Source organism: Tachypleus tridentatus, chromosome 8 (genome assembly GCF_004210375.1).
Source record: "Tachypleus tridentatus isolate NWPU-2018 chromosome 8, ASM421037v1, whole genome shotgun sequence".
Classification (NCBI taxonomy): domain Eukaryota; kingdom Metazoa; phylum Arthropoda; class Merostomata; order Xiphosura; family Limulidae; genus Tachypleus; species Tachypleus tridentatus.
The window spans coordinates 119,171,812-119,192,468 of NC_134832.1; the positions used below are offsets into that span (position 1 = coordinate 119,171,812).

The 20,657-nt window shown below is 31.0% G+C and overlaps 1 protein-coding gene across 2 annotated transcripts in view; it reads left to right on the plus strand.

Moving 5' to 3' along the window:
- The first annotated feature begins 4,256 nt into the window (after positions 1-4,256).
- LOC143223332 (protein lap4-like) overlaps positions 4,257-20,657 on the plus strand; it is a 79,641-nt gene continuing 63,240 nt past the window's right edge. The window contains exons 1-2 of one of the 2 annotated variants that reach the window (XM_076451199.1): positions 4,257-4,610; positions 9,414-9,531. In XM_076451199.1, coding sequence (XP_076307314.1) covers positions 4,449-4,610; positions 9,414-9,531 — 280 coding nt within the window. In that variant the 5' untranslated portion in view covers positions 4,257-4,448. The remainder of the gene's footprint in view (positions 4,611-9,413; positions 9,532-20,657) is intronic. The other variant, XM_076451200.1, reaches the window with a different exon arrangement.

Here is a 20,657-nt window from a genome sequence, read left to right on the forward strand (position 1 = left end):
TTACGGATAAAACTGCACATCAGTTTCTTTTAACCTGACCATAGTTGTGCACTTCCAGTTTGTCTGATCAGAGTTCCTACAACTAATGTATCAACATTTCACGAAGACTAATATAGATCATATACTTCATTGAACTGACTCATATTTTCACTACTACCTAAACAGCAATGTATTGATCTCTCTACTCATTGAAATAGATCAGCTTTTACAACATTAGAATTAAATAACCTTCCAAAAGAGAGTCACAACAGATTTGAAGTAATACATTACAAAGAGGTCTCTAAAGTAAAGTTTATATGCAAAGTAAAGAGAAAGGAAAAGACCTTAACCAAACTAGCTGAATCTATGAAAAGACTTGTCCAGCTATCTTATCCTATTGCTCCATGTGCAATAATGGTTTGTTGGCAAATGATCAATTGAGAGATGCCTTGATAAATGAGGATGTGGCAAAATGAAAGAAGTCAACAAATGGACAATAGTGTTTCAGTTGTAGCTCAGAAAGGTTATATTCAGGAAATGTAAACGAAATACTTCAGAATCACAAGAAAAGGAAACTGCTATCAGTTTGAAAACAATTAATATAACAGCCGAGACTATGATGAATTAATCATTAATAAGAAATAAAGAACAATATATCTTGAGAACGAATCCCAGATTCAAAATAAATCAAAGGAACAGCAAAGAGCTAATCAAACATCGGAAATCAAGGTGTAGCTTGACTTAAGTTCAATTAAAATACCTCATCCACCTCAACTGAGACATGTAGTTTATTGTTTCAGGAAACATGTCCACGAATTAAATAATTTATTGATGAGAAACCTTCCAAAATGTTGATCGATATAAGTTCTACATCTACTATTGTTTGGATTGATCTGTTATTGAAAGGTTGAAAATCACCCCAGAAATGAGGAACAAAGACGGATTGATGTAAACAATAAGTTTTCATAAAGATCTAGAGATTAATATTAACTTCGCCTTCATCACATTAGGTTAAATCTACTTTCAACTAAATACAAAATTTTAGAAACATCTTGATTAAAACCACAAAATATAATGATAATATTTGTAAATTTGAAATTGTACAGAAGGTGGTTCACGATATACGGTAACAATATTCATATCCGATCGCACGCTTCTGACCATCTCCGTGGCTTATGACTACACAGATTTAAAACATCGACTCTTTTATTGCAATTCAGTTAAAATATGATGAGTTTTTATGCATAAAGAGCATCTAAAATACGCTCTTTCTGGAAGGTATGAATTACAGAGATTTTTTTATATGAATTTCTATTATTCTACAGTAATAAAATCATGCAAGGCACAATGTTATCACTTTTAAGAAAACAATGGAGTTAGAATAAAATTCAAACGTATTGATAAACGAAAGAAAGGTACAATTCCAGTATGGAGAGAGCAGGCTATTCACAGACTATTTATCAATGGCACACAAATATCAAAGCACACAGCAGCTCATTGTAACCGAAGTAGGAACCTCCATGGAAACTTTAAACAGTATAAATTACATTGACTTATATATCTGAAAATGATACGAGTTTAGGTCACAGCAAATATGCAAACTGAAGATCCATTTCTGAGAGTTGTACTAGTGCTGCCTAGTATAAAGCAAGTGGAAGTATTTGTCATATTGTCAAAGACAAAGTGCCATTTTCTTTGCAAGTCCCCACTACAAACATAAATTCGTCTTATAGTACTCACATACATCTCCTATGGACTTCTGAGAACTTAATTTTTTCAAACATGTTCTGAAAAATCAGTTGTCATCTGTAAATTGATAATGAACTTTGAAAAGCGAAAGAGGCGAGGGCATTGTGGATCTCAGAGTATTTGTATAAAAACTTGCTGCAGCGGAATACACACTGCAGAGTAATATATCCCAAGTACGGCCACCTCCTAAAGCACCATCAGTGACTGAAGAAATAGCTGTAAGGCCTAGACATTCATCTTATATTGATACCATATAATATAACATAATGTTCTGGAATAACATTAGACCTATTGGGCTATCTCGGCTATCCAATTCTCTAAGCTAAACTAATAACTATTAATTAACAAATTTGAAAAAAAATTAAAGCCAGTCCTTATCATTCATATACCTATCAAGTTTTCTCTTAAGCTTACTTAAATTTACTGTAAAGTTTTCTTTACACTCTTAAACAGTTCAATCTGATCTTCTTTATCTTTAAAATTTTTCCACATTTGATCAGTGTCTTCGAATAACTCAGCTGCTCAACTTACATCAAATACTTTTTGTCGCATCCCTTCACAATTTGTTTTTTAATGAGTTACCAAAATTTCGTTATTCCTTACCCCCATATGCAGCAAAACATCGAACCTAATAAAACAATAATCACATGCACCCAGATGTTCCCCAGTTTTCACCCTCTCGATCATTTTCACATTTAAAGTTAAAAATAAATCAAAAATGACCTTGTTTCTAGTGGGTTTCATTACTAACTGGTGAAAAGCCATCTTGAATAGTTTCCGAAACCTATATCCCTCACATTTTGATGCTAACGTTTTCCAATCTATATACATGAAATTAAATTACCTATAATTATGACTTCTTAACAACTAAAACCTTAAATTCATTGTAACGTTCCTCACTAATTTCACCGATATCATTTGGTGGTCTATAATAAATTTACACTAAAAGCCTTTACCCTTTATATTCAGTAACGGAAACTCAGATGGATTCAGTTTCTTTGCTATTATCTTTGATATCCTCAACCTCAGCAGAATGTAACTCACATTTTACATATAAACCCACTCCTCCTGTCTTATCTCTAATACTCTGTCCCTATTAAATAGCCTGTAACCCTTAACGTAAACCCTATACGTTATCTATTACATAATAGATAATCCAATGTGGATGTGCTTTAAAAATGTATGACGAAAAGTACACACTCAGAAATAACTGAGAAAGTTAGTATAATACTAAATTGTTGTTGTTTTGTTGTTTTGAATTAAGCACAAAGCTTCACTATGAACTGTCTGTGCTCTGTCCACCACGGGTATCGTAACTCGGTTTTTAGCGTTGGAAGTCCGCAGACATACCACTGAGCCACTGGGGGGCCAATACTAAATTGATATAGGAATGTAGAAACATTTGATAAGCTACTGTGCTTCATCGATAAGAAGCACTGTAACTTATCAAATGTTCCCGATGATCTTTTGCGCTGTGCTCTAACTCTTGAAAAGTTACTTTTGGATGCCAATCATATTAAAGATCTCCCAAGGGTAAGCATTTTCAAATAATAAAAATAGCAATTTGCATACCATTGGATTTCACACTCGCATGTAGGTCTTTTGAATATATGCCGTTAATCCTTTAAACAGTAATCTAGAAAGGTTCTGAAAACAAGATTTGACGTGGTTTGTTTTGAATTTCGCGAAAAGCCACAGTCTACCATTTGCATTAGCCGTCCCTCATTTAGCAGTGAAATATAAAGACAGCGTAGCTAGTCATTCACCGCCAATTCTTGGGCTACTGTTTTACCAACGAATAGTAGGATTGACTGACATAATAACTTTCCCATGGTTGAAAGGGCGAGCATATTTTGTATTGCGGAATTCAAACCCGCGATTCTCAGATTGCAAATCAAGTGCTTTAACCACCTGACCATGCCGGGCTCTGAAAACAAATACATCGTCCTCTGATGGGACAGCGATAAGTTTTCAGACTAGTTTACAACGCTAGAATCTGAGTTTCGATTTCAACTTGGCAAACATAATAGATAACTCAATGTGGATGTGCTTTAAAAATGTATGATGAAAAGCACACACTCAGAAATAACTGAGAAAGTTAGTATAATACTAAATTGATATAGGAATGTAGAAACCACTTGGTGTCTGTGTACTACAGATATATAGATTTCTAATAGGTACTTAGAATTTTGCTCTTAATATTTTCTTAGGAATATCAATTGCAATTTGTAAGAGTTTTTTAATTAATCGACGCTTTATATTACTTGAAGTATTTTCTTTTGTTTTTTTGTTTTTCAAGCACATTTTGTTAACGATGAAACCTTTCAATATTGTTTACATAGTGTCATAAAACACAGTATTAGCCACTGAAGGTAATAATATCGTACAAAATGCTTATTATAAAGAACACACAGCGTTAAATGTAAATACTCTTTAGTGTAAGTATTATTTTAAAGTTTAAATTATTGTATGGAATATACTTTTAAAATATATATATCATTATTCTTTGGATACACTTGCCTCTAGATGGAAGCATCATCAATTTTTTTTTTGTATGGGGAAGGAAATGATGACGTCAGAGTCATAGCTTTCGCGTTCAAACTTTGCGGAGGGTGTAAACCTCGATTTATATCAATTTTCACAATGTGTTGACAGTTTTGAATTATCGGTGGGATAATATGATTTTTGTGTAAACCATACTTGTTAAACTCATTAGAGTCATGCTTCGATGTATTCCATTATTTCGTAGTTGCAACCGTCAGGTTGAATACATCGATAAGAGGCACTGTAGCTTATCAAATGTTCCCGATGATGTTTTACGCTATGCTCGAACTCTTGAAGAGTTGCTTTTGGATGCTAATCATATTAAAGATCTCCCAAGGGTAAGCATTCCGTATTTTATTATATTTACTATTAAATATTCAATAGTGCAGTAATATTTTACAGATACCAGAGTACTTTATTTCATTTTTAAAGAATCTTTAAGTTCTGTACTGTTAAGCCTAACGAGCAATATATAGCAATGTAATTATTTTTTGACAAAAATTTACTCTTAGTTTTATTGAGATGTCACATAGATAACCAATATAGATAACGCTTCACCAGTATAAGACTTTAATACCATAACACTGGTTGCAAACTATTTTCAAACTGAACGAGTATGGCAAATTTAGATCTCAAACTTTGGAACAGTTACTCATGACAAAATTTATAAAAGATCCAAAACCTGAATTTCTTTATTAATTTGCAGAGTTTCTTTTTCTTTTCAACACTAGCAGGTTATTGAACTAACTTGTGAAATAATGTATTTTCTGTTCACATTATTATATCCAAGTTTTTTTATATATATTTTAGCTAATAACAGTACTCAAGGTCTGGTGGTATAGGTGCACAACTCCTATCCTGTGTGTTACGAATATGAATCATTATCATTAACATATTTGCTCTTTCAGTCAATTCCACTATTTGTTTGTAAAAGAGTTGGCAGTGGGTGGTATTGACTAGTTGTAGGGGGTTTCAATGATTTTCAAATAATGAAAATAGCAATTTGCACACCATTGGATTTCACAGTTGCATATTAGTAGATTTGCTCTGGAAGTTTAATAATGTAGTTAATAATTAATAAAAAATTTTAAATTGTGCTTGTAAATTGACCTTTTGTTCCATGCAACTCTCCTATTGGATCAATATTAACAAAATGTCAGTGATTGAATATCAGATTATCTATTTATTTGGTAACCTTTGTTAAGGCTGGATAAGACATAATACCAATAAGTCCATTAGTTTCTAACTTGTATGTTCATATTATTTGAATATATGGTAAGAAAACTGTCAATAACCAGATGTTAATGATGAAGTATGAGCTAATCTATGTACTTATGAAAGAATAGGAGAGATATTGTAATTACATTGGTTGTAAACTTGAAATATAATTGACAGATACATAGCTATAGTAAACTCTATCTGTACTGTGTCATGTCATGGTGTAACTGATACATCATTCATACCACTTTTATCATAGACCATTGTAGCACATTCTTTTGCTATAGCCACACCATATACGACATTGTAAACAAATTCTGTAGGACAGTATTTATTGTTTACGTCCAATGATAAGATGTAAAGCAATCTGTTTGCCAAGATCCTGCATAGGCTGTTTATAATCTCCATAGATGTGTCCAGCAAAGGACACTTTCAAACTCTCTTTTTTAACCTGAAGATGACCAAGGAAGGTCAAAGCGTTGTTCTCTCCTTATCAAAAAGTGTCAATACCTATCTATGACTGTGACATCTATTCTTGCTACAATTCAGTATAACATCCAACTTGATATTTTTTTATTTTTCATCTCATTTCTCAGCTGTCTTCCATCCTGTTCAGTGCTACAGAATAGAATGCTAAAATCATACTCGCTTTTCCCACTGCATTGATGGTTCTTTCTCTTCTGGGAGTGTGAGCATCACTTAAATCCTTTGGGACAAGAATACAAGTAATCGTTCAATTGGTCTTTAAGCAACTAGGGATTGTACACATCTATTTCCCCAGTTTCTTTCGTTGTGATCAATCTTCAATCTTGAGAAGTCACAATATTACTACCATTTGGATTCCTCTACTTTCACCTCATTAAGAGTTCTATTCTCTTCACAGATGCCTTGCTTCAAGGATGGGGTACATATACCACCAGTCAGGAATTAAAGTTCGTGCATAGAAAACAACAGTTCCCCATACAATGTTTTTTTCTGCCTTTCTTGCTCTCCAACAAGTTGGGATTCATGGTCTGAGCTTCATGAGGGCTAACTTTTCAGGCTTTGCTCTGACTTTTCTGCAGTGATGTTTTATGTTTCTCAGCAAGGAGACATGTGGTCTAGTTCTCCATAATTTCAAATTTTGGACCTTTCTCTGGACTAGTCTTATCATCCATCTATCTTGTTATGTTCCACAGGTGATGCATGTGGTAGCAGGTCAATTGTCTCAATCCATACAGACTCTCCTGACAGAATAGATGTTGCATCACAAGGTTCGGTTGGATTGTTTTTTATTTTGTAGGTATAATTGATGGGTTGACCATTCATTGGAATACCAAACTACTAGCACTTTGGTTTCCAGTACTTCATTTTTTGGCCTTTATAATAAATGCTTTCCACCTAGACAGGATGGGTTTACCATTCTTAATCTTCTTTCCACTTCACATGTTACACAGGGTACAATATTTAATTTGTTCTAACACACTATCAGATCCTGGTGATTACAGTAGATTGGCAGCTACACCTGGGTTTTTGTTTCTGTGGTCTCTTCTAGTGTGTTCAACTCTTCCAGTTATTTTTATACTCTTTCTGTGGAGGGAGCCATGATTGGATATAATGCACTTGGCTATCCAGAAATTCAAAATTATGCTGTCTTTCACACAACAGTGGGGTTTAATTTCTAAGGTTGACTTTTATCTAGTTCAGTTTCTGCTTAGCCTAAAGAGAAATGACGTGCATATTGGCAGTAGTTTATTGATAGAAAGTTGAACTCTTTCCAGTCAATGATGTCAGCCACAACTTTTTGGCTTGGCTCCGTGACAGAGGTTTTTGCATCTTCCGGAATCACTATTATTTATAGCAGCCTTATTGACTACCTTACAGTTATTGCAACTACATATTTTTGAATCCCAAGTACTCTCAGAATTCCTTGTATGATTTTGAATAGTTGGTTGCAAATGACTGTTCTAGTTACCTAACAGGCAGATTAAGGTTACGTGTTCATGTTATACACCTGTTTGTAGCCTCATTCTTATACCATGTATCCCTTCTACTTGCAGCTTTGTTTAATGTAACTGCTGACCTGTGGATACCACAGGTTGGATGATATATGCTATTTGTCCACAGACCACTTTCTCATTTCTCTGCACCCTCAGTCTAGTTCTTATCTAACCCAGATAGGAAGGGGGCTCAGTCCTTTTCCTGCAGTTTATCTGCACATTCTCTTCATTCAAATTTTGATCTTGGTCATGTTTGGTGAAGGTCTTGAGGGTTTTTTTTTGTCTGCAATTATACCTTTAGAATTTCACCATCAATAAAACTCTTCCATGTGCTTATAAATCTTGTTTACCTATCTATTTAGCATGTTTAAATGGAGACCATCTTTGGCATATAATTCACCCTTACCTACAAGTCTATCTGTTGCTCTAAGCATCTCTTTTATTACTTCATTTAAACTTTGGATTTTACCAAATAATTCTTTCTTCCACCTTTATATTAGGCTTTAACAATAGAATAGATATAAAACATGTTGATTTATATAATCAATCTAATTATAATACAGTAAGATAATTAAACTTTACTACCAAAATAATACTTCTCCAGAAAAACACTAATTTATAACTACACTTATTTATTTTGCATTCTGAGCTCAAAAATATTTTGCCTGGTGCTCTTAATGGATAATAACTAGGTATTACTGTATTTTTATTAAAATCATTAATAGAGATAATAACAATCATTTTTCTAGTTTAAGGAATCTTGACTTTCAAATATCTTTTATGAGGGGGATATTAGGTGGTTAGCCTAAATGAGAAAAATACTAATGAAATTTGCAGTGTTTTTTAGTCAGTGTAGTTGAAAAGGAATGTATTTATTAGAGCTGGGCAAGTAGCTTGATTGACTATGTATATTAGTGTCACATAAAATAATGAATTAATGAAAATTATGATCAAATTGACAGATATCTCAAAAAATAATCTTTTTTTAGTTATTCTAACTTTCAGTAATTGAATTGATTAATGTCGTGAATGTGACCAACTGATCAAAATTATTTCTGATTATTACTATCTTTGATTATTCCAACCCAAGTTTTGTGAGAGTAATCAGTTAGTTCAATGTAATCAATTAGCAAATTCCACTACTTGACTACCTCTGTCAAAATACATGTATACTTATAAAACCCTTAAAATATTAAAAACCTAAATATTTGAAATAATTATTAAATGATATATAATCTATTTTATGAATGACTGTTAAATTGCTTCCTTTCTACTTTTCAAAAAACATAGTTTGAACTTGCTAAGTTTGAGAAATTGATATTACCATTTCATCTTTAAAAAGTGATAATTCAAATGTGTGAGTATATTAAAAACTGAAAAATAAAACTGCTATTCAATATTAAGCCACCAGCCCCATCTAATTGGTATATTCATGTTAAATATCTTGTTCAAATGCAATTTGTGCTTGTTTGGGTTAGTGTTAATGGCAAGCCTTTTTTTTAATGTAAGGGGTAATAATTTAAATTTTGAAAGTCTAAACATTAGTATGTTTTTAACGTAATCTTCTATTATTAATTCTAAATGGATGCCATAAAAATGGGTAAAGTATTTCTAGGAGATAGGCAAAAATGAAATAGTTATTTGAGTAAAGTTTTGTGAATTTTTATTTAAAAATCTAGTAATGTTGTTAATTCCTGTGATATCTTGTTTCCTGACATATCACATTGCCTTTATTTTTAAACATTTTATTTTATAGTAATGTAAATGCTTTTATTAAATACAAACTAATTTTTGTCTGTGTGACTTTAGAACTGAACATACTAAATTTGTGTATTATTTGTTAATCATTATCATATTAACACTTTATAATGTAGAAAATTACCACAGATTTCAAAATTATTTTAAACTTTGACTTATTAAAAATTAATTTTTCTTTCATTATAGGGCCTTTTTCGATTAGTTAAGTTGCGCAAGTTAAGCCTTAGTGACAATGAAATTTACCGCATTCCACCTGACATAGCTAACCTCATCAACTTGGTAGAGTTTGACATCAGCAAAAATGGTGAGTAACTGTTTATGTAGAAGCTTTCAGGATGTTTATTGTATTAAATCAAAATAACATTTTTTTCATTTTGCTGATCTGTATGCATGAGACTATATTTGAGTTTAGATTTTAAATTTTGTATTTAAGCATCAGAATTTATCACTCCAACAGAATAATTACACCTGAAATTTATCTATAAAGTAAGTAATGCAAGATATTGTTAAAGTTTTAAAATATGTTCTTGTTTCAGTATATTGATTTTTTAAATACATTCTGTTGATATTTATTTTACTCTAGAGTACTGCAAACTTGTATGCATTTGCAGTTTTCAGCCAAAGATAAATATTCAAATGGAAATTAGTAGTGTATTTTTTGTTTATGAGTGTACATTAAATAAATTAAATCAACATACTTTTGGTAAAATGACAAAATTAAATCTAAGTGGAGATTTTGTGATCTCCAAAGCAGATTTATTACCTCTATTGCTACAAAGAAACTTTTTATGTTATTTTGTTTGTTTGGATTTCATCAGTGTTTGTTCAACTGTGACATAACTAGAATATTAAGTTATGAAAAATGCATTTTTCAAAACTGATGTGTTTTAAATTAGTAAGTTAAAAAAAAAAGTCTAAAACTATTTTCTGTTCCTTAATAAATGCATGAAAATATACCAGGAATTGAAAGTTTGGTATTATAACACTAAATTATTGAATATTAAGAGAGATGTGCTTTCAAAATGAATTTAATGAGAACATTCTGATAATAATATAAAATTCTGTATGTAAACACGTGTGAATAATTTCATGATTGTGGGTTTATAAAGTATGCAATTGATTTAGTGCAAGGGACTGTGAATTATCATCATATTTGTGTGTTCTACTACACTACATCAGGGAAATTTAAGTTTGTTTCCTGGTGATGAAAGCTCTTGAACTTTTTTTATTTCCACTTGAAACTTAAGTGCTATTCAAGTGTAAATGAAAAGAACATGCAAATTAGTCCTTTAGTGATATACTTGGATTCTTTGAATTCTTTTTGCATTACTTGAATCATGGTGAAGCAATTTTGAATAAGGCTGTAAATATTCAGCACATTATGCTCTGAAGCCACTTTGCACCATTGAAGTTGTTGGTTTATTAATAAAGCTTGTTTTTAAATATTGTGTTATGCTCGTATTACTAATTTGAAACTAGATTCCTGTGATTAGAATTATAAGAGATTTTCAAATAGACACTTAAAAATAGTCTCACCTCTGTTAATGTCTGTGTGTTATTTTTCCTTGCAATATATTTTGAGATATCTTAGTGGCCATAAGAAAATTAGCAGTTTAAAAAGCAGTACTTCATAAGACAAGACTCATTGTTTTAAGTATTATGAAAATTAGTGAATTTTTGTCTTATTATTACATGTTTTTTAATGGGATCAGAAGGTATTTGTTTTGTTTTTTTCTTTGAATGGGATACACATAGCCTATTTCAAAACTTTCAGAATATTAAGATTTCTTAATGTTAGTTTAGCATTTGTAGTTATAGGTTGTGGTGCAGTATATTTTGTTTCTTAATGCTGTCTAATCACAGTTATATATTTCATCTTTCTTTTTTTTTTCAAACTTTTGACAGTCTTATATTTATATAAGAGGAAGAAAGTACAGGAGACCACAAGTTTTGAATTCTGGGTCTAAGTTGAGTCTTACTTTTATAATTAAAGACTTCATTCATCCAGTATTGTTTGGCATATTTAATAATCTTTTGTGTTGAACATCTTAACTTTGTTCTCTCCAGTGCATACACAAATATTCTGTCCTCATGGTTTGATGAAATAATACAGTGGAAGCATAATTTCAGAAAATAATAAGTTTTATTCAAATCAAAAGTCTATTTTTCATGTGTTTGATTGACTAGTTGTAATAATGCATTTTACGTAAAAACTTTAAGGTGTTCAAGGCAGGTATACCAAAGTACATGTATAGATTCAGCACAATTGCAGATAAGAAGTTTTGAAAGCTGTGAAGCCTGAATGAAGTACACCCACACAACAAAACAATGCCAAATGTTAACAAGCATATAGAACTATTTGGCAACACAGTAATAAATATACAAAGCTGGCAATGGACACAATCTTGCGTGACCTGCTAACTGCAGCTCTTGTAGTAACCTACCATAAAATACTGTAGATGTAGTTATTTAAAAAACTTGGGCTGAATAAAAAAAGTATTATATGCATGTGTCATGATAGAGAAGTTACAAGTAACTCTGTGGTAGTACATGAGGTTGGTATTGTCTGATGGTATCCATTAATAAATGAATGATTGTATGATTACTGTAATATTTCCTGTTTGAATTAATTTATACATGAGACAAATGTAGTAGCAGTTAATCTTTTTAACATTTAATGTCTTAAAGATGGACAACTAAGACATAGGATAAGAGAGGAATGAGTCAACTTCATAACTGTTTCATATTTGTGTGACTTTAACATTTTGCTGGGTGTTTGTTTGGTTTTTTTATGTTGTCAACTTCTTTTAGTGACATTTTTTGTTCAACTTTCATCAGTGCATTGCAGATGTATTTGTACATCATAGAGAAATATGTGAATTTCTTTTATTTGTGAAAATTTGTCAGGAAGGTATTGTTTTTGTTGTTGTTACTTCTAACCAATACAGAGTAGTGTTTCTTTGGCTTTGAAAACATTTTTTTTTTTCTATTTTCTCTTTTTAATAGTCACGTTAGTAACTATTATGCTTAGCAACTTTCATTACAGGTTTTTGGTATTGATAATTTTAAACCCTAAACTACACATTTCACCTGGAAATATCTATGTCTGAAACATTTGTACAATCGTGATTGACTTGAGTTTGTTAATACATATTTATGGAAACTTACTACATCCATATACTGTATTGTTCTATTTTGTCAACTATAATGGTTCCAGAAAAAAATACACTAAGAAATTATTGTGTTTATTAATCAACTTTTTCCTTTTAATCCAAATTTCTTTCTGTAGTGATTAAAAAAACAATTTTAGTGATTTTAAACTTGTGGTATAATTATAAGATAATTTAACAAATAACTTCATTCTATAATTTTTGTAGAGAAAGATTGCATATTTTTTGTTTTCTTGAATAAAAATGTAAGTTTTGAGTTGCTTAAAAATTGTGAGTGCATACAGTTTTGTACAATTTCTATGTGGCTTCTCTTTTATTTTGAAAAAAATAATTAAGAACTTGGACATTTGCTGCTCAAATTAGTTGTGTATATACTTGTACTCACTTTTATCATAACTCTTTTGTTTTCATGAGTTTTCTAGTATCAGTAAGTTAGTTTTCAAAACTTATTTTTGACTGTCATTATTCAAAACTTTAATAGTCTCTGAGTCGCAATTTATCTGTGTATTATTTCTGTTTTCACCTTTACTTGGGGCAAGGAACATACAAATAGTTATGTAATTATTTTTTATTTAATTTTTATGACTAAAGAAAGATCTGAACCTTCAGAAGCCCTGTGTATATTTTGATGCATCTGTGTACTCTGTTTTCATAGATCTAGTAATATTTATCATTAGATGCTTAGTTTACTTTGAGTTAAAAATAATCTTTGTTTTTAAGAGATATATATTTTTTTATTTCACAGGAAATAATGTGTGCTTTATATGTTTGTCATATTACTTGTTATAGCAGGTTGTTAGGATAGAGAAAATAACAGATAACACATAGCTCTACAGAAAACCAAAACTTGATATTCAATTAGGAGGTTTGAGAGGTTATGTAAATGAAACATAAACTATAAGATGAAAAAGTAGTTTTATTTTTAATATAAACATTACCTGCAACTGGAACTGACTCAGCAAAGGTTCTATAATTTCATAAATTTAGTCAAAATATATTAAATTTGATTTTGTATATACAACAGACTGTTAGTATGTAAGAGAAGGTTGCCAAATTTTGTGAAGTTTCACTTTATAAATTCAGTTATACTGTGCATGCTTTCAGGGTGCATGGTGATTACAAAATTGGTCAAAATTACCAAGGCTATATACAGAGAGTTAAATTGTTACACAAACTTGAAGCATACAACAACGCACAACCAATTAACTCTGGAATGTGTTTACCATTTATGACAAATATACAGGTATTTAAAATGTGCATTATAAAAAAAAAAAAAAAATGAAAATTATGCTGCTTGTAAATTGGTATGACTAACATAGAAGACTAACGTACATTTGTTTCATGTTTTATCTTTATTTTCATGTATTAGACAACGTGATGCAGTTTTTGAATAAAAACAGAGAAAATTAAATTATGAATTTGTATTTTATTAGATCAAGCATATATAAATGTTATTTGTTCATGTACATGCATTTATTTTTCTAAATGGGTCACTTGAGAAACTATTGTTATAAGTTACATATTTGTGTGGGGGTTCTAGGAATGGTATATATGTATTATAGGGATATATGGATGGTTGCAAATGAATTGAAGTTCCCATTTTCATTATTCACTAGAACTACATACACATAAAAAATTACGTTGTCTGTATGAAAATAAATGGTTTATCTCTTTCCTGTTGTGACTTGAATTCAAACAACTTTTTTGTGGATCACATCCATTCCACAAAGAAGACTAGAGTGAGGTGAACTTTATTGTACTTTACATGCAATGTGCAGTTACTTACACATATATAAAAGTATAACAGAAATGAATTTATTATTTTATTTAAAAATGAGTTTCATCATTTGCGTTGTTCAAGTATGTTGTCGGCTATCTATGTATATCACATATAAGTAAAGAAAATGATTCAATAGTTAGCTATGTTAAATAACATGATGCATATAAAGTTTCATGTTTCTAAGTATGTGTTCTTAAAGAATGTTTAACATGAATTTGTGCTATTAGTCCCTTCATTCATACTTTTCAAGTTTATGAAAACATTTTAAAAAGATTCTTACATTTTGATTCTATCTTTCTAGAGTAAATTGTTAATTATGGATTTTTTTTCTTGTTCATTCAACAATACTGTATCAGTGAGGTTACCAAAAAAGTTTGAATTTGGCTTTAAATATGTTTTAATAGTTTAATAAAAGTTAAAATGAGAAAAATTATCTTGTGAATATAGAAAATGTGATTTAAAGAATTAAAATAAAAAATCATAATTTACTAAATGATAGAATTATAATTTCAAGTGGAAATGTATTTTACTGAAGCTTGCTTGTATACTGGAATTGGCTTACCTTCAGTATTTACTTTCATCTATATTTTGGTATCTTAAACCAATTTAGGTAAATATTTCTCATACAAAAAGTTCTTACATTACAGTTACAGAGTAAATTTAGAAGTGACTGTTGAAGAGTTATAAAATACTGATAGGCATTTCTTATTAAAGAGAATATTTTTTCAAACCTGGTGATGCAAGATTAATAAAATGTTATCTTTAAATGTATTTTGATTTTGGGTTTTATTATTACTAAACATTTAATTTTAATGTTACAGACATTGTGTAAATTATTTGTGCTTTGTTTTACTCCTAAAATAGGTTACTGTTAATGGATTTTTTTTATTATAATATGGGTACTTATTGAAGGAGAGAAGACCAAGTTATAAAAGATTTGACAAAAATTAAAAGATTTGGTGTTGAAAAAAAATGAAGAAACAAGGTGCTTGTTGCAAAAAAACATCACAAAAGTAGAACAAACCCATCAAAAAATATACAGATGAAATACTGTAAAACAAAGCTGATGAGTAAAAGTTTTAAATTATAGATAGTAACCTGAAGAGAAATGAACGACTGTTAGAACTGTGTGTACAAGCTATACATGTATGTACATGTAAGCTGTGTGTGTTATAATTTAAAAAACAGACCAAAAGAGAAATAAAATAAAAAATGCTGCACTAGTTGCAGCTTATTACCTTATTTCATTTTTCTTATGCTCTTTTTCTTATTCTTATTTCCATTAATTTCTTTTCTTTTTTACTTGGGAGAGCAGTCACCTTTTCACAAATGTCTACAAGCAGTGAAGGGTGATTATAGATGTGGGACGTTGTGGGCTTGAGCACCCACATCTCACTCTCCTAATTTCTATATCTATTGCTATTCTTTTATTTTTTATGTGAGACTGGCAAATGGAGGTTAAGACTGATAGACAGTATATCCCCACCACAATGTGGGTCCTACTTGTAGTTACCTCCAAAATCTAGAGTACACTTTATAATCCCACATTATAGCTGTTTTTTAAGTTACAACAAACTAATATAATTAGTCAGTGGTTTAGGTTTGCTGTTTTTAATGCAGTCCTTCCTTGTGATTTTGGTCATTAAACGTTGTTAAAATGTATTCATTTTCACTAATATATATATATTACTGTGTAAATTCTATATATATATATATATATATATATATATATATAGAGAGAGAGAGAGAGAGAGAGCTTATGTTTTAGCAGTTTCATATTGAATGTCAAAATTTGTTGTTTTTTTTGGGGGGGTCAGCAAGAATACAATTAGTATCAGCTGTTTTAAACTAGAATACCATATTTTTTTATTGTTTCTGCTACAAAATTACACAAGTCAGCGTTTCGCAAAGTGTGGGGGCGAAAGTGTGATCACTTGAGGGAGGGGCGAGTAGTCAGTACTGCAGTAATATAAAATTAAGAGTATTAATATATTTTGCATGAATGAAACAATAATCACTACAACACATGTTATTTTAATGTGTATTACCTCTCGTTACTTAATTCACTGATTGAAAGAAGAGGATAATGTAAAACATTTAACAAAGGGGGTGTGTATGACAAAAGTTTGGGGACGCCGCCATAAGCAGTCAATACAAGAGTTATCACGATATGGGTCAGTTTGCAGTAACAAGTTGTATATGGTGGTTTGTATTCTGTTCACACATATCGTATGTTAAAAAAATCACTATAGTTAAAGCTATTCTAGTACTATTTATATTGCAGTGTTAAAGCACTTCTGATAACATTGCGTTTTATGTACGTTATACATGTACTGCATGTGTTCGCTGGTGAAATACGTAAAGCTTCTTCAACATTTGAGGCATTAATTAGGCCCACTTTCTGTTACGAGGGAAGGCGTCCGTTTGACGAACTAACAGAGGAAATTATTATTATTTATCATGAATTATGTATCTGCTTTATTAAGAGTCATCATGTTTTTTTGTTTTGTTTTTTACCTCACTGTGACTAAACTTGTATGACTTCTGGAATTAGTAAGAAGGTGTCAGAAGTTCTTACTCGTGAATGGAATGTTACACGGTGACCTCGGTGTGGTTTGGAGCTAGCTCTCATGTCAAAATACTTAAGACGCCCATTCAATGACATATGACGCCGTAATATCTTCACGGATTACATCTGCATTATTATATTCTTTTGTACGTATACATTACCATAATTTACGTGATATACACCCATTTATAAGCCAGTAATTGCTTTTGCTATGTATTTTGGTATGATATAAAAATATTTTGAAGGAGCGAATAAGAACTAGAACGCATGTTTCTTAAAGAACTTGTATCAGTCATACAAATAAATATACGTTTTCACCGTATTTTCATTGACCTCCTCTCAGGCTCTCTCATGCCCATTTATTTCGAGCTCCCCTTTCAAATCCGCCCCCCCCCCCCCTCTCCGTATACTATCATACAAAAACATCAGATACGAAAATAAAATTACCAGGCTATATAGGAAAAAAATTGTTGTATATTGTGGACATTTTTAAATTGTATCTTCGTGTTTTCTCATTTCTCTTGACCGTACTAATTCCATCTCTTCAAACATTCGACTAATTTGCACACATTACTTGAATTCTCGGCTAAAGAGCATTAAAAGAAAATCTCTTTCTAAAGAAACAAAGAAGGCGTAGAAATAGATAAAAAATACCTAATAAAAATTGAAATTTTATTAGAAGAAATTAATATAAGTTTATGAAAGAGTTTATGTGTAAAGTTACAACAGCAGTGTAAGTTTGAACATTTTTAATGTTCATTATTGAGGTAGTGGTAAAAAACGCCCATAAAACCCACAAAACTGAACATTTCTATGTCCTCATAGACCCAATGATCCTCCATGCCAGTTTTGATGAAGATCATCTACACCAAGGGTTCACAACCGGTGGGTCGAGACCCCCTTGGGGTCGCGAAGCCTTGTTAGAAGTAGCTTGGGATAACATTAATTTTATTTCATCAATTGCATTTTCAAGTCACGAGTGCCAAAAGGTTGGGAACCCCTGATCTACACCGTGCGAAGTAGTTACATGGACAAACAACAGACAGTAGTACTATATTTATATAGATTTCGGGTTGAAAAGAAATGGCTGTTTCTTTAATTTATCATTAATAACAATTCTAAAACTAATACGAAATAAAGACACAAAACGAAAATAATAATAATGTTTCTATTTAGATTTTGAGCCCTTCTAGTTTTTAACTTTGAATTTCACATAGAAAAAAAGTCTTACGAAAATAGCCTTTCTACCTTATAGCGATGGATTTTTTTTTTTTTTTTAATTTAGTGGTTAATAATTGAACACGATTGGAGAAGTTTTGTTGATTCGATACAAATACTGTTTGCTCACTGCATGGTTCTGTTGTAGCCGAGCTAAGGATGACTGTTTGAGAATTGAAAGAATTGGTTGCTATTTATCAAAACTAACCTTTACTTCGAAATTTTCTGATGAGATAAATAATATCAAAATTCAGTATACAAGCCTAATAATAAGATTAACAAATAATCTACGGGTTGCAGGATCGAAACCTATTCCCGAACGTGCTCACTACTTCAACCATGGGGGCATTATAATGTTGTGTTCAATCACATTATTCGTCGGTTAAAAGTAGTTTAAGGGTTGGCAGTAAGTAGTATTGGTTAGGTGCGCTTCTTGTAGTCTGTCACTTCAAAATTAGAAACTGTTCATGCAGATAGCCCTCTAGTAGCTTGGCGCGAAAATTAAATAGACTAGTAAAAAATAGTCAGTTGAGCGCACTGGTATTTAGAGTTAAATTCTTTGAAATAATAAGATAAATTAGTTACAAGACGTTATGTTGGACCTATTATGTTTTTAACACAAGACCATTAAGTATTTTCAAGAATAAAAGTGGTGTGTTGGGAAGTATAGTAGTGGCTCATAATAGGGATGGCAGGTAATTTCATTAAACCCTAATAGAACGTTTGGGTAAAAAGCACATTAAATAGTAGATTCAATTCAAACATCACCTGAAAACCTTTAATATTGACTGTTAAGTCTATACATTTATAAAAATGAACAAAAAACGTGTATGCTAGGCTTAAAAGGAAAAGAAAATCTACTCAAAACGGCATGTTTGTAATAATTATTTTCTACAACAAAAACAGGAAGATATGTTGCACCCAAATATTTTGTATAATACGAAGGTACTTCCAAGATCATGGTGGCATTGAAAAGTCGATTTGTTTCTTCTATATTTTTCATAAGCTAAAATCAAAATCTGTTGTAAACCTCTTGAGGTTATCTTTCGTTTAAAAAACTTAAATACAGAGTGAAACACGAATTACCAGCTAATAATAGACGATCATTAGATAACTGTAGTATATACATGTTCAATCCGCTGGACACTACACAGTCGATATTTTTCTATCAATACACATAATATAAAATTTTATTACACACTTTTGTAGAATAATTACTTTAAAAGTAAGTGTTTTTTATTTGAAATGGCTGCCTTTCTACTGACTTTTTAGCTTAGTGGAGTTGTGTTTTGGTCGAGATAAATATTTTTCCCGTGCTGTGTATCATATATTCTCAAATCTCCATGACAATCTCCAGCTGTAGCTTAACATTTTACATCTCCAACTAACATGATCAATAGTTACAGGAAATCGTTATGAACCGTTTCAGCTGGCTACTAGTTATGTTTATTTCATTACAATGTATGTAGTTAGCTGCTATATCAAATAATTATTTGCCCATATTGAGCATAGAAGAAGCTAGCAAACAAGATAAATAAAAAATTGGGAATTCGGAACCTGCAAATAGGGATCGTAAAAATGAAGGAAACAAGGCTGGAAATACTGTGGATATTATTTACTCAAACCACAATCTCCTGTTTTGGTCCCATGCTGTTACCAAGAGTTACATTTGGTGGATCCAAAATAGGTGTTTGTATTTTCAATAAACAATGTCTACAGTATCTCCAACCGCATTAAAAAAATTGTAATAAAATTTTCATTGTACCACATTATATAAACTAATCTGAGAGTCGCGGGTTCGAACCTCCGTTACACCAAGCATGCTCGCCCTTTCAACTGTGGGGGTGTTATGTGACGGTCAATCCCACTATTCGTTGATAAAAGAGTAGCCCAAGAGTGGGTGGTGAGTGGTGATAACTAGCCAAAATGCTATTTATATAGGCCATTTGTTAATACAAAAGTGGATATAATGAATATTGTGTGGTTGAATATTATTATTATTCTTTTTTCTAATATAAATTTTGAATTTTGCTAATGGCCTAGATTAAGAATGTGGTGTGGAAAAATATGATAACAAAGTTGTAACGAGAATAATTATTATGTCTCGCCAGCTTGTTGAAGGCGTTGACACTATAATAACTGTTAAAGTAAATAAATTAGTGTGTGTTTTGTGGTCGCTTTGTATATTCTTAAAGGAAATAGTTTTCTGTTTATAGTGTACTGATAATGTATATGCTTAGTGTAATATGATCCAACAGCTTATGAACTTCGATTGTCTTCTTATCAATAAAAGTGCTAATATCCATACTAGCCAGTCTTAGATCATTTTTATTTCAAGTGGGTTTCTCGTCATCAAGAACTTTGATGTTGTATTTTTATAGACGTCACATTTATTTATGACAGAATCGCAGTCGACACCGATACTTTCAGACGATGAAGTATTAGTTTTTCATTTAATTGGAAAATGGTTTGATAAACTATGCCAGCAAAATATTTTAATTCGTGTTAAACACGGCATGGTTAATGTTATATTATTTGTAAAATAATTTTTGAAATTAAAATTTAAAGCAAGCATTTATTGTAGAAGAATATATTAATATAATTTCTCATAATGAGCCTCTGGATTAGATTATTATAGCTTTGGGCTTGCTATGTAATGTTTTCTAAAGAGAGATATTTAAGTGGAAATGTTA